The following is a 15,526-nucleotide window of genomic DNA, read 5'->3' on the forward strand; positions in this document are numbered from 1 at the left end:
ACAGGGAATCTCTCTGATATGATCACACTGTATATTTCAACTCTCAAAAAGTATTGTGACAAGTATTTGTGTCAGCGAATATCAAATAGTTGTCTTGGTGCAACACACAACGATTCACCATGGCGTTATTTATGTGTTTTCCTTCTAATTTCGGCATCAACAAGGATCAACACGAAGTTTTCAGACCAAACAAAGTACCCAAAATGCATTGTGTGTCGCTTTCTTGGTCAGGGGCGGTCCAAACGTGACGTCACATGGGGGTCGTCATCAACTCGAAAACAAGACTTCATGAATATTCAGCGCAAGTCTTAAAACGTAAACTATAGCTATATGCTGTGGAATCTTTGTAAAATACGCTCAGTCAAAGTCATTTGAAGTGATTTTATAAATTATGGACATAACTTGTACGGAGGCGTCGGTTGTCCTTTAATGCTTTAGGTTTAGTATTTCCGGCCCAAACACTCCCTCCAAATGCTCCTGGCCCGGCCCCGCTGTCAAATTTTAGAACCCAATGCGGCCTGCGAGTCAAAAAGTTTGCCCACCCCTGTCTTAGACACTCGAAAAATGTGTTCATTTTCCCCTCTCAACAGATCTTGCATTTTCTCTGTTGAAACCATCTTGACAAGAACCTGAATCAATAGAGTACTCCCTCCGGTGTCAATAATAAGTAGTTCTTAATACTTGACGGTAACGACAAAAGTGCTGTTCCTCTTTCACACGAGCCCACCATACCGCCTCTGATGGCGCATCTGCTCAGATGCAATAAGCTGCGCGGGCTGTTGGTGCAAACAGCGAACAAGGAGTCGTAGAATTCTTTGTATCGCTGGGATTCGACAGGACAAAACAGACCGACCTAAAAGACAAGGTGGAGTTTAGAAACTTCACTTGAGAATTTGAATCCTACCTTGTAGCAATCATCTGGAATGGCAGATCTCCACTTCCTTGTGGGCTTTAAATGGTCATACGAGTTGACCAAAATCTCTACAACTTTAGGGTAGTTGTGGCAGGACTGCAACACCTGCGCAGGTTCCAATCGGCAACAATCTCCAGGCTATGTGGTTAAAAGCGTCATTTGCCCTCCAGCTTCACGTCACTGTGTCTCCCTACCTTATGAAACTGGGGTGGGTATATCCTGGCTGCCTTGTAGTTAAGCAGTAGCTGATAGCACCTTTGGTGCAAGGCCGTGTGCCTTACGTCAGTCACTTTGAGGAGGTACTGGATGGGAGAGGAGCCGTTGATGTCAAAGGCTCGGCTGTCCGCTCCGGCTTCCAGCAACATCTGCATCAAGATGTGATCACAGTTCCAAGCAGCCTTGTGAAGAGCTGTTTTGTTATCCTCCTCTTGAAGGTTGACAACTTCAAAAGAGGAATGCCCTCGTGAAACCAACTATCGTACTGTCTTAGACGCAGACGAATTTACAAGAGGGACATTGTCAGAGATGTTCGGTCAGAAACTGTGAACAAAGGTTCGAACAAAGGAAGATTGTCTTTTACTGCCGGCAGGTGGCGCAGGCTCTGCCCCCTGCCTGCTGTGTCACACAGCCATTCATGACAAACTGCAGCCCTCTGCCAAGCTATTTATTGAGAGTGCAGCGAGACCTTGGCTTACAAACTTAATTGGTTCCCAGACAGAGTGTGTAAGGCGAAAGTGTGTATCCCCCCAAAAAAAATCCCATAGGAAACCATTAAAATGAGAATAATCCATTCCCAGGTCTCCATAAAATATAACTAAGTAAACTTACAAAAAACTACACGCAACATACCTTATTCTTTGTATAATAAATGTGCTATTGTATTGTAATGAAAGAAATACACTTCACTGTATAATAAAGTCACTTTATTTACATTTGTGATGGTCAATGATGGCTCTTAATTGACACCTGTTGCTTTCTGACTTGTAAGATCTTACGAAACTGAGGCATCACATTATCATTCATCATGTTGATGATTCTCATAGCCTTTTCTGGATGGATTGGATTGGATATGCCTTTATTAGTCTCACAGTGGAGAAATTTACATTTCACAGCAGCAAAGTGATGAAAGGAATGAAAGTAGAAAAACAAAATACATGAGCTGCTGGAAAGGCAGCCACTCTCGCGGCGCCGTCTTGAAGTCTAAATAACAAATAATATGACAGTATAGAGACAATATGACAAAACAAACACACAGAGAGACATTCATTCTTCAGGACTTGCTGTACCCTATTTGTGATGATATGAAGCAGTTCTAGATGAAAGAGGAAAGGATCAAGGCGTCTTTCCACCAGTGGATCAGGGACATCATGGTGGAACGTGCACGTCAATACAAGCTAAATGTTGAAAGCAAACACGCAGCTGTAGCATCCATTGACGAAAAGAGATTGTCTCACATCTCCTGTTTCACATAAATCTGCTTCAATTCCAAGCCGCAACAGTTCCACATACGCATCGGCGCTCTGCGCTGACGCTCCTTTCTTCTTATCGCGGCTTCCTCAAGCCGTGCATCCATCCAGCCGCAGACTGCCAACAGCACTGACCTTCCACTGAACAAAGCGGGGCTGTGAAGATGCTGCCCATTAAAGGCGCAAAAAAGCACAATGGCCCCTTTGGTGTCCAGCGATGGCAGTCGAATGGCTCCGACATTCCTCCCATTCAAAAACAGTACTGGCATATTCATGCTGCTGAAAAGGCGCAACCGCTCAGCACAGTCTCCTCCTTGATGAATGTCGTGGTCAAAAATGCTGAAAAACAATCTGTATCCGTTCCACACGATGCACAACAACACAAAGTGACAAAAGAAAACACAAGACAAAAACAACCAAAAAAAGCAAGGCTCATGAGAGCACTTGCTGAGGCTGCCTACTCGGGCACCATCTTGGACTTCTTTCAACTGTTCAATAAAAGCCTGCACATCAACTCCTGGATGGCCTGCTTCTGCTTGTCCTCTTGAAGGCAAATAAAATCCTCTGTGTTGAGGAGTTCATTATGGTCAGCAACAAGCTCCTCAATGTCATCTGCATCCACTTCGAGTCCCGTCGGTGCTGGCAGAGATTTTATTATAACAAAAGGCGGGAGTCTGATGATTCCACGGACGCGGAATAAAACGCGATCCGTCCAGCATATTCGTGATCCCGGAAAGTGCCAAATTTACGCTATCGCGGCTAACAATCACCTCCGGCAAAGCAAACTGTTGGACTTGCCAGCACAAGCGTCGTAATCATGTCACTGGTGAGGTGACAGCTACTCTCCGGCTTCCAGCAACATCTGCATCAAGATGTGATCACAGTTCCAAGCAGCCTTGTGAAGAGCTGTTTTGTTATCCTCCTCTTGAAGGTTGACAACTTCAAAAGAGGAATGCCCTCGTGAAACCAACTATCGTACTGTCTTAGACGCAGACGAATTTACAAGAGGGACATTGTCAGAGATGTTCGGTCAGAAACTGTGAACAAAGGTTCGAACAAAGGAAGATTGTCTTTTACTGCCGGCAGGTGGCGCAGGCTGTGCCCCCTGCCTGCTGTGTCACACAGCCATTCATGACAAACTGCAGCCCTCTGCCAAGCTATTTATTGAGAGTGCAGCGAGACCTTGGCTTACAAACTTAATTGGTTCCCAGACAGAGTGTGTAAGGCGAAAGTGTGTATCCCCCCCAAAAAAAATCCCATAGGAAACCATTAAAATGAGAATAATCCATTCCCAGGTCTCCATAAAATATAACTAAGTAAACTTACAAAAAACTACACACAACATACCTTATTCTTTGTATAATAAATGTGCTATTGTATTGTAATGAAAGAAATACACTTCACTGTATAATAAAGTCACTTTATTTACATTTGTGATGGTCAATGATGGCTCTTAATTCACACCTGTTGCTTTCTGACTTGTAAGATCTTACGAAACTGAGGCATCACATTATCATTCATCATGTTGATGATTCTCATAGCCTTTTCTGGATGGATTGGATTGGATATGCCTTTATTAGTCTCACAGTGGAGAAATTTACATTTCACAGCAGCAAAGTGATGAAAGGAATGAAAGTAGAAAAACAAAATACATGAGCTGCTGGAAAGGCGGCCACTCTCGCGGCGCCGTCTTGAAGTCTAAATAACAAATAATATGACAGTATAAAGACAATATGACAACACAAAGACACATAGTCATTCATTCTTCAGGACTTGCTGTACCCTCTTTGAGATGACATGAAGCAGTTCTAGATGAAAGAGGAGAGGATCAAAGCGTCTTTCCACCAGTGGATCAGGGACATCATGGTGGAATGTGCACGTCGACTACAAGCTAAATGTTGAAAGCAAACACGCAGCTGTAGCATCCATTGACGAAAAGAGATTGTCTCACATCTCCTGTTCCACATAAATCTGCTTCAATTCCAAGCCGCAACAGGTCCACATACGCATCGGCGCTCTGCGCTGACGCTCCTTTCTTCTTATCGCGGCTTCCTCAAGCCGTGCATCCATCCAGCCGCAGACTGCCAACAGCACTGACCTTCCACTGAACAAAGCGGGGCTGTGAAGATGCTGCCCATTAAAGGCGCAAAAAAGCACAATCGCCCCTTTGGTGTCCAGCGATGGCAGTCGAATGGCTCCGACATTCCTCCCATTCAAAAACAGTACTGGCATATTCATGCTGCTGAAAAGGCGCAACCGCTCAGCACAGTCTCCTCCTTGATGAATGTCGTGGTCAAAAATGCTGAAAAACAATCTGTATCCGTTCCACACGATGCACAACAACACAAAGTGACAAAAGAAAACACAAGACAAAAACAACCAAAAAAAGCAAGGCTCATGAGAGCACTTGCTGAGGCTGCCTACTCGGGCACCATCTTGGACTTCTTTCAACTGTTCAATAAAAGCCTGCACATCAACTCCTGGATGGCCTGCTTCTGCTTGTCCTCTTGAAGGCAAATAAAATCCTCTGTGTTGAGGAGTTCATTATGGTCAGCAACAAGCTCCTCAATGTCATCTGCATCCACTTCGAGTCCCGTCGGTGCTGGCAGAGATTTTATTATAACAAAAGGCGGGAGTCTGATGATTCCACGGACGTGGAATAAAACGCGATCCGTCCAGCATATTCGTGATCCCGGAAAGCGCCAAATTTACGCGATCGCGGCTAACAATCACCTCCGGCAAAGCAAACTGTTGGACTTGCCAGCACAAGCGTCGTAATCATGTCACTGGTGAGGTGACAGCTACTCGTTGAAGTGAAATGAAATTGAAGTGTCTTCTTCGGCTGGTGGAGGTCGCGAGCGGCGGCCCCACCCCAGCTGTCAACTCGCACGTGACAATTTCGGTGTCATTAGTCACATGAAAGCATCGACTAAATAACGCCTTTGTGCTTTTAGGCGAAGGATGGTAGCAATGGTGAATGGTACCGGGCTCTTTATTTGTAGAATGGTCGTAGAAAGTTACTCTCAGGGAAGTGACACACAGCGTGAGAGATGTGTCAGGCTGAGATTCACATTACAGTCGCGGTGTGCACATGTGATGCCACAAATGCACACCTCGTTCGTCTTTCTCAATGATCCCCTTTTCCTCGACGGTGATTATTAGGGGATTTCATTTCCTAATAGTAAAATTATCTGCAAAAAGCTCCTCAAAGGCAATCGACGTGTGAATTCAGAAAGAGAGCGTGTGGAAAGGTGCACCGGCTGGAGCGCTGTTCGGTCGTGTGCTTTCGCCGAAGATCACTCCGCCAGATCTGAAGATCACTCCGCCAGCCGTGGTGGGTGTGTATCGCGAAAAGTAGTGCGTATTTCAAGGTTTAATTTTCATAAATTTGACGTTCGTAAGGTAAGGTGTTCATAATCTGAGGTCTCACTGTATATGCAAAGACATTTTAATTGGTTGTCCTTTCCATGAACTCATAGATTTGTAACCTGGCTAATGACCTCTTCCTGTGAAGGAGTTGACCAAGTCATAAATTAGTCCAAAGCCAGATCTCCTACATGAAGATGACAATTTAACAGGCTGTGTCTGTGTCACCTCAGGTTGACCCTAGATTTTCTGTGCTTCCCTTGTGGGCCTTCTAAGCATGAAACTTTTAAATATGATAACTTATATTCTGTCTATTCTCTATCAGACATTCAATGCAAACCTGCGTTGTGGTCCAACAGGATGGGGCAGATGGTGATGTTGGCTGTAGGCTCTTTAGTATCAAAAGCCCAAAAGGCTGCTGTCATCAGAAGGTTTTCTTGTAAAGAGTTGACTAAATCCACATTCCTTTCTTCTTATCGCGGCTTCCTCAAGCCGTGCATCCATCCAGCCGCAGACTGCCAACAGCACTGACCTTCCACTGAACAAAGCGGGGCTGTGAAGATGCTGCCCATTAAAGGCGCAAAAAAGCACAATCGCCCCTTTGGTGTCCAGCGATGGCAGTCGAATGGCTCCGACATTCCTCCCATTCAAAAACAGTACTGGCATATTCATGCTGCTGAAAAGGCGCAACCGCTCAGCACAGTCTCCTCCTTGATGAATGTCGTGGTCAAAAATGCTGAAAAACAATCTGTATCCGTTCCACACGATGCACAACAACACAAAGTGACAAAAGAAAACACAAGACAAAAACAACCAAAAAAAGCAAGGCTCATGAGAGCACTTGCTGAGGCTGCCTACTCGGGCACCATCTTGGACTTCTTTCAACTGTTCAATAAAAGCCTGCACATCAACTCCTGGATGGCCTGCTTCTGCTTGTCCTCTTGAAGGCAAATAAAATCCTCTGTGTTGAGGAGTTCATTATGGTCAGCAACAAGCTCCTCAATGTCATCTGCATCCACTTCGAGTCCCGTCGGTGCTGGCAGAGATTTTATTATAACAAAAGGCGGGAGTCTGATGATTCCACGGACGCGGAATAAAACGCGATCCGTCCAGCATATTCGTGATCCCGGAAAGTGCCAAATTTACGCTATCGCGGCTAACAATCACCTCCGGCAAAGCAAACTGTTGGACTTGCCAGCACAAGCGTCGTAATCATGTCACTGGTGAGGTGACAGCTACTCGTTGAAGTGAAATGAAATTGAAGTGTCTTCTTCGGCTGGTGGAGGTCGCGAGCGGCGGCCCCACCCCAGCTGTCAACTCGCACGTGACAATTTCGGTGTCATTCGTCACATGAAAGCATCGACTAAATAACGCCTTTGTGCTTTTAGGCGAAGGATGGTAGCAATGGTGAATGGTACCGGGCTCTTTATTTGTAGAATGGTCGTAGAAAGTTACTCTCAGGGAAGTGACACACAGCGTGAGAGATGTGTCAGGCTGAGATTCACATTACAGTCGCGGTGTGCACATGTGATGCCACAAATGCACACCTCGTTCGTCTTTCTCAATGATCCCCTTTTCCTCGACGGTGATTATTAGGGGATTTCATTTCCCAATAGTAAAATTATCTGCAAAAAGCTCCTCAAAGGCAATCGACGTGTGAATTCAGAAAGAGAGCGTGTGGAAAGGTGCACCGGCTGGAGCGCTGTTCGGTCGTGTGCTTTCGCCGAAGATCACTCCGCCAGATCTGAAGATCACTCCGCCAGCCGTGGTGGGTGTGTATCGCGAAAAGTAGTGCGTATTTCAAGGTTTAATTTTCATAAATTTGACGTTCGTAAACCGAAAAGTTCGTAAGGTAAGGTGTTCATAATCTGAGGTCTCACTGTATATGCAAAGACATTTTAATTGGTTGTCCTTTCCATGAACTCATAGATTTGTAACCTGGCTAATGACCTCTTCCTGTGAAGGAGTTGACCAAGTCATAAATTAGTCCAAAGCCAGATCTCCTACATGAAGATGACAATTTAACAGGCTGTGTCTGTGTCACCTCAGGTTGACCCTAGATTTTCTGTGCTTCCCTTGTGGGCCTTCTAAGCATGAAACTTTTAAATATGATAACTTATATTCTGTCTATTCTCTATCAGACATTCAATGCAAACCTGCGTTGTGGTCCAACAGGATGGGGCAGATGGTGATGTTGGCTGTAGGCTCTTTAGTATCAAAAGCCCAAAAGGCTGCTGTCATCAGAAGGTTTTCTTGTAAAGAGTTGACTAAATCCACATGTGCTCCATGAGCCAAATAGAGTGCCACCAGTTCCGCAATCCCAAACCTGACCGCAATGTGTAAAGGTGTGTCCTCTTCATTGTTGTGACTAGCTAGACTGACCTGCGCACCTGTATGAGCAAAAATGCCAACATTTTTTTAGGATGCCAAGATGCAATTGGGCAGTCTACGTCTATATCAAAGTCAAAATTTCCTTTGACTATTTTGACAATATGTTTTACCGTTGAGGATAAGCAGTTTGGCGCAATTCACGGATTCTTTGGTGGTGCAGTAATGCAGTGGGGCTTGTCCACTATGGGACAAACTGTTGACCTTTGCACCGTGCGCTAAAAGCAGACCCACGCAATTGCCGTTGGACACCTCACAGGCCATGTGCAACGGCGTCTTCCCGTTGGGCATTCCGTTGACGGCCGCGCCTTCCTCTAGGAGCACCAGTGCGGTTTCCACGGCGTTGTACATCACACACACGTGAAGAGCCATCGCCCAGGACTTTTCTAGTTTGTAGCCTGGCAGCCAATACCCTGTCACAAATCGGAATTTATTAACCTCTTACTTGGCTGAAAGCTAATATCCGGGCACGTTAATGGGTGACTGGTTTTTAGGAAAGCACTTTTTTTTTTAAATCCCTTTCTGGTAGTCTTGATTCCTGGAGCCTTATCGCCATCTAGTGAATAACTGACAGAATTCTTTATGTGTCCGTGCGTGTGTGTTTGTGTGTGTGTGTATTCTCGTTTGTGCGCCACGGTGGGGATATCAACCTGACTGCACGGAGCCCGGTGGGGACTTGTGTACCCGTGGGGATCTAAGATGAGGTCCCCACGGGCAAATTGGTATGAGAGACTGCAAAATGAGGTACCCACGGGCAAATTGCTCTGAGAGACTTCAAACCACGTTTTAAAGACGTTTCATGACATTTCCTAAAGTGTCCCCACGGGGGCATTCCAGACCAAAAAACTGTGAGTGTATGCGAACCTAATGTGGCAGACTGGTGTACGCCAGGGATGTGTCCTCTCACCAGTCCTGTTCAACATCTTCCTCCTGTGTGTGACACTGTTGCTCCATGAGAGGATCGAGAAGAACAGTGGGGTTACCATAGATTTCCGGCTTGATGGAAATCTATTCAACATCAGGAGGCTCCAGGCAGTCACGAAAGTAAGATCAGAGCAAGTCATCGAACTCCAATATGCAGATGACTGTGCAGTTGTGGCCCACACACCAGAAGCACTACAAGCTAGTCTCTCAGCTACTGCAGATGCCTATGGGAGACTGGGCATCTCTGTCAATGTGGAAAAGACTGGGGTAATCTGTCAGTGGGCATCCATTCCTCCAGTTTATCCACCAACATTCACCATCTCCAATAAGCCACTAGCAATAGTGGAATACCTGGACAGCTTTCTCTCTGACGACTGCAGCATCGACAGAGAGATACAAAACCGGATGAAACAGGCATCAGCATCTTTTGGTAGACTTGGGAGGAGAGTCTTTCAAAACAAAGATCTCAAATTCTACACCAAGACTGCAGTTCATCGGGCTGTTGTTGTGGCAACCCTCCTCTACAGCTGTGAAGCATGGACCCTGTACAGTCGCCAGCTCAGGATGCTTGAGGCCTTCCACATCAAGTGCCGACAATGCATCCTTGGGCTATCTTGGAGAGACAGAGTCCCCCACACTGAAATACTGTGCAAAACCAACTGCACCAGTGTGCAGAAGCTACAGTCACCCAGCACCAACTTCGCTGGCTAGGCCATGTGATCAGGACGCCAGAAGAGCGCTTGCCACGTAAGGTGCTTTATGGCCAGCTCCATCTCGGCCGTTGCCTGGCAGGAGGCCGCAAAAAACGCTGTAAAGACCAGGTGAAGACTGCCATGAAAAAATGCGGCCTGAACCGACCGACCCAGCTGGAGGACATTGCAGCTCAACGCTCCATCTGGCGGCAGCTCCTCCAACAAGGCATACAGAAACTTGAGGAAGACCGAGGTGACCGACGGACCATGAAACGTCAAAGGAGACATCATGCCAGTGTCATACCCACAACCCCAGTCAATGCCTTCACCTGCTCTGCCTGTGGCAGCAGTGTGGATCACGGATTGGGCTATACCAGGCGTGGGCCAAGTTTTTGGCTCGCGGGCCACAATGGGTTCTAAAATTTGACAGAGGGGCCAGGAGCATTTGGAGGGAGTGTTTGGGCCGGATATACTAAAGCATTAAAGGACAATCGACGTCTCCGGAAATGTGTCCATAATTTGTCAAATGACTTCTACTGAGTGTATTTTACAAAGATTCCACCACATATAGCTATATTTTACGTTTTAAGACTCGCGCTGAATATTCCGGAAGTCTTGTTTTTGAGTTGGTGACGAGTCCTCACGTCGCGTCACTGAAGGAACGCCCCTGACCGAGAAAGGACACACTGTAGCAGTCCTTTGATCGCGTCCACGTATTTTGCGGTACTTTGTTTGGTCTGAAAACTTCGTGTTGATCCGTGTTGATGGCGAAATTACAAGGAAAACACATAAATAACGCAATGGTGAATCCTTGTGTGTTGTGACAAAGACGTTGAGCAATTTCCACACGGAGCTTTGTCGCCATCTTCTGCCTTTTTTGGGTGTGACATCCCCCCCCATGCCTCAAAATGACACGGGATAAATTCTTTCATTGATTGCAAACATGTATGCTTTCCTCTTCTGAACTATTTGAATCATATTCATAACTGGATAAGTAACAAGAAAGGATCTTCTCCGAATCTGGAGCCATTGTTTTGATTCTCGAGCAAGGCGAGACGTCTTGGCGAGACACCACGAACAAGGGTGCGGGACCTTCAGAAACTGGCCACTTTCGGTTTCGATTTTTTGCAGTTTCAGCACACTTTAAGTCATTTTTATTTGTGTTTTTCATTAGATTAAAATATCATACTGCATGTTTTGGGTATTTTAGATTCTATAAAACATTTTTCTGATGTCAGTTAGGAGACAAAAAAGTGATGTCGGTTGTCTTTTAAATGTAGTGTGTGCAAACCTCATAGCACAGTAAGAACACTACAACCCAATTTGGATTGGATTTGCCTTTATTAGTCTCGCAGTGGAGAAATTTACATTTCACAGCAGCAAAGAGATGAAAGGGATGTTTTTTGATTGATTCATTAAAAGTCTTTCAAATGTGAAAAATAGCCCTCATCAGTTCATAAATTTGTCTCAAGGAAAATGCAAGATATGGCATTTACATACTATTTTGCAGATACTGTGAGGAGGAAATATAAATAGATTAACATACGCACTGTGATTTATCAAGATTGCGTCTCTTTTTAATAAGTTTCAATCGAAAGTGGAAAGTTAAAGAAATCAACATTTATTGAAAAATGGAATCACCTTCAACATTCAATAAATATTATTACACAACGAAATACTCAAGCTCAATATCTACTCGTGTGTGTGTGTGTGTGTGTATATAAAAAAAAAAAAATCCTCGTCTCACCCACCATGGGTGGTGTCTGTCCCCATTTCAGCTCGGGTCCTCTACCAGAGGCCAGGAAGCTTGAGGGTTCTGCGCAGTATCCGTGCTGTTCCCAGCACTGCGCTTTTCTGGACCGAGATATCCGATGTTGTTCCCGGGATCTGTTGCAACCACTCGTCGAGTTTGGGGGTCACTGCCCCAAGTGCTCCGACCACCACAGGCACGACTGTCACCTTTACCTTCCAGGCTCTCTCCAGCTCCTCTCTGAGCCCTTGGTATTTCTCGATTTTCTCATGTTCCTTCTTTCTGATGTTCCCATCACTCGGGACCGCTACATCCACGACAACGGCTTTCCTTTCCCCTTTATCTATGACCACGATATCTGGTTGGTTGGCCATTACCATCTTGTCAGTCTGTATCTGGAAGTCCCACAGGATTTTTGCTCGGTCATTCTCCACCACCTTGGGAGGTGTTTCCCATTTTGACCTTGGGGTTTCCAGTCCATACTCCGCACAGATGTTTCGGTAGACTATGCCAGCCACCTGGTTATGGCGCTCCATGTAGGCTTTCCCTGCCAGCATCTTACACCCTGCAGTTACGTGTTGGATTGTCTGAGGTGCCTCTTTGCACAACCTACACCTTGGGTCTTGTCTGGTGTGGTATATCCCTGCCTCTATGGCTCTGGTGTTCAGGGCCTGCTCTTGGGCAGCCAGGATGAGTGCCTCTGTGCTGTCCTTTAGGCCAGCCCTCTCTAGCCACTGATAGGACTTCTTGAGATCAGCCACTTCTGCTATGGTTCGGTGGTACATCCCGTGTAGGGGCTTTTCCTCCCATGATTGTCCCTCTTCCAGCACCTCATCCTCTGTTCCCCATTGACTGAGACATTCTCTGAGTACATCATCCGTTGGAGCCTTTTCTTTGATGTATTCATGGAGCTTGGATGTTTCATCCTGGACAGTGGCTCTCACACTCACTAGTCCCCGGCCTCCTTCCTTATGGCTTGTGTACAGTCTCAGGGTGCTGGACTTGGGATGGAACCCTCCGTGCATGGTGAGGAGTTTTCGGGTCTTAACATCCGTGGTCTGAATCTCTTCCTTTGGCCACCTTATTATTCCTGCAGGGTATCTGATCACTGGCAGGGCATAGCTGTTTATTGCCCGGGTCTTGTTCTTGCCATTGAGCTGGCTTCTGAGGACCTGCCTCACCCGCTGGAGGTATTTGGTCGTAGCCGCTTTCCTTGTTGCTAATTCGAGGTTGCCATTGGCCTGTGGTATACCGAGGTACTTGTAGCTGTTTTCAATGTCTGCTAGTGTTCCTTCAGTGAGTGAGACCCCTTCAGTGTGGACTACCTTGCCCCTCTTAGTCACCATCCGACTACATTTCTCCAGCCCGAATGACATTCCGATATCACTGCTGTAGATCCTGGTTGTGTGGATCAGGGAGTCTATGTCCCTTTCGCTCTTAGCATACAGCTTGATGTCATCCATGTAGAGGAGGTGACTGATCGTAGCTCCATTTCTGAGGCGGTATCCATAGCCTGTCTTGGCGATTATCTGGCTGAGGGGGTTCAGTCCTATGCAGAACAGCAGTGGGGAGAGTGCATCACCTTGGTATATGCCACATTTGATGGACACTTGCGTTAGTGGCTTGCCATTGGCTTCAAGTGTGGTTTTCCACATCCTCATCGAGTTTGCAACGAAGGCTCTCAGGGTCCTGTTGACCTTATACAACTCCAAGCATTCATTGATCCATGTGTGTGGCATCGAGTCATATGCTTTCTTGTAATCAATCCAGGCTGTGCACAGGTTGGTATGTCGGGACCTGCAGTCTTGAGCGACTGTTCTGTCAACCAGCAGCTGATGTTTGGCACCTCTAGTATCTCTACTAATGCCTTTCTGTGCTTTGCTCATGTATTGATCCATGTGTCCACTTATCTTAGCCGCAATGATGCCTGACATGAGCTTCCATGTTGTGGAGAGACAGGTTATTGGCCGATAGTTGGAAGGAACTGCACCCTTTGAGGAATCCTTCATGATCAGGATTGTTCGCCCTTCGGTTAGCCATCCTGGGTGAGTCCCATCCATCAGCAGCTGGTTCATTTGTGCTGCTAGGCGCTCGTGGAGAGCTGTGAGTTTCTTTAGCCAGTAGGTGTGGACCATATCCGGGCCTGGTGCCGTCCAGTTTTTCATACCTGAGACTCTTCCTTGTATATCTGCCGCTGTGATGGTAACTGGGTTCTGTTCAGGGAGGTTGCTGTGCTCCTCTTTCAGAGTCACCAGCCATTGTGCACTGCTGTTATGTGCGACCTCCTTCTCCCATATGCCTTTCCAGTATCTTTCAGTTTCCAGCCATGGAGGGTCTGCTCTGCTGTTAGAACCCTGCCACTGAGCGTACACTTTCGCAGGTTGTGTTGCGAACAGCCTGTTTATTCTTCTATATATATATATATATATATATATATATATATATATATATATATATATATATATATATATATATATATATACACAGTTTACGGTTGACCACGAAACAACTACAGTAAAGTCTCGTTATATCGATATCGGATATATCGATAGTCCCGGTTATATCGATACTATTTCTATGCACGCACGGAGAAAATTACATGCAAACAGGGTCAGATATATCGATAGTCCCGGTTATATCGATATTTTTTCGGACTCCCTTGAATATCGATATAACGAGACTTTACTGTAGTAGCTCAGTGTTCCAATATCCACAAACGGCAATTGCTACCACAACTTGAGATTGATGAGGTTCAACACAAATTCCGAGGTGAAGGGCCCTAGGCTGCCACATCAGAGGAAGAGGTTCAACCAGAGATGGGGAGGCAAGCCCCAATGAATGATGAGATTGGGAAGCCAGCCCCAATGAATGAAATGCTGAGCGAGGCAGCAACTGATCTGAGAGATAAGATCATGGCAGGAATGAAAACTGGGCAACTAAGAAACCGATTACAACGGCTATGTGAAGTACCACCTGAAAGTCTCATGGAAACTGTGAATGCAGCACTTCCAATCACGCCCTTCCAGGTCCCACTGTCATTGCCCACATGAGCATTGAAATCGCCCAGCAGAACAAGGGAGTCCCCAGGGGGAGCGCTCTCCAGCACACCACCTAAGGTCTCCAAAAAGGATAATTACACTGAACTGCTGTTTGGTCCATATGCACAGACAAAAGTCAGAACCCGTCCCCCCACCTGAAGGGGAGGGAAGCAACCCTTTCGTCTACTGGGGTGAATCCCAATGTACAGGCGGCGAGTCGGGGGGCAATAAGTATGCCGACACCTGCTCTACGCCTCTCACTGTGGGCAACTCTAGAGTGGAATAGAGTCCAACCCCTCTCAAGAGGGCTGGTACCGGAACCAAGGCTGTGTGTGGAGGCAAGCCCAACTATGTCTAGTCGGAACTTTTCAACCTCGTGCACCAGGTCAGGCTCCTTCCCTGTAAGAGAGGTGACATTCCACGTCCCCAGAGCTAGCTTCTGCAGTCGAGGGTCGGACCGCCAGGGTCCCCGCCTTTGGCTGCTGCCCAGCTCACATTGCACCCGACCCCTCTGGCCCCTCCCATGGGTGGTGAGCCCTTGAGAAGGGGGACCCACGTTTCCTCTTCGGGCTGAGCCCGACCGGGCCCCATGGGTGTAGGCCCGGCCACCAGGCGCTCGCCAACGAGCCCCATCTCCAGGCCTGGCTCCAGAGAGAGGCCCCAGTGACCCGCGTCCCGGCATGGGAAAACCAAATCCATTTGTCTTTTTCTTCATATGGGGTACCTGAAGCACTCGAAACTGCCAAACAAAGGCTCCAGGCCTTGTCCAGTCGCCTGAAGAGGTACACGAAAGAGAATGAGGCCAGAAGAATAAACAGGCTGTTCGCAACACAACCTGCGAAAGTGTACGCTCAGTGGCAGGGTTCTAACAGCAGAGCAGACCCTCCAAGGCTGGAAACTGAAAGATACTGGAAAGGTATATGGGAGGAGGAGGTCGCACATAACAGCAGTGCACAATGGCTGGTGACTCTGAAAGAGGAGCACAGCAG

The 15,526-nt window shown here is 46.7% G+C and overlaps 1 protein-coding gene across 1 annotated transcript; it reads right to left on the reverse strand.

Annotated features, from left to right (window-relative positions):
* Window positions 1–713: 713 nt before the first annotated feature.
* On the reverse strand, window positions 714–8,505 carry asb4 (ankyrin repeat and SOCS box containing 4). Its single transcript, XM_088989387.1, has 5 exons — window positions 8,247–8,505; window positions 7,902–8,135; window positions 1,108–1,355; window positions 905–1,018; window positions 714–776 (listed from the first exon to the last, which is right to left on the reverse strand). The coding sequence occupies exons 1-5, from the start codon at window positions 8,503–8,505 to the stop codon at window positions 714–716; spliced, it is 918 nt and encodes a 305-aa protein (XP_088845513.1).
* Between the last annotated feature and the right edge of the window lie 7,021 nt (window positions 8,506–15,526).

Source organism: Hippocampus bargibanti, unplaced genomic scaffold (assembly GCF_051943395.1).
Source record: "Hippocampus bargibanti isolate YZ-2025 unplaced genomic scaffold, ASM5194339v1 Contig00090_ERROPOS177943, whole genome shotgun sequence".
In the NCBI taxonomy this organism is placed as follows: domain Eukaryota; kingdom Metazoa; phylum Chordata; class Actinopteri; order Syngnathiformes; family Syngnathidae; genus Hippocampus; species Hippocampus bargibanti.

Excerpts from the sequence above, each read along its gene's own strand:
- asb4 (XM_088989387.1), bottom strand. The coding sequence starts at position 8,505 with ATGGCTCTTCACGTGTGTGTGATGTACAACGCCGTGGAAACCGCACTG. Across the intron at positions 1,356-7,901 it reads CCTGTTGGACCACAACGCAG|TTGTCAACCTTCAAGAGGAG; the intron begins GTTTGCATTGAA and ends CCTCTTTTGAAG. Across the intron at positions 777-904 it reads TTCCAGATGATTGCTACAAG|CCCGCGCAGCTTATTGCATC; the intron begins GTAGGATTCAAA and ends TTGCACCAACAG.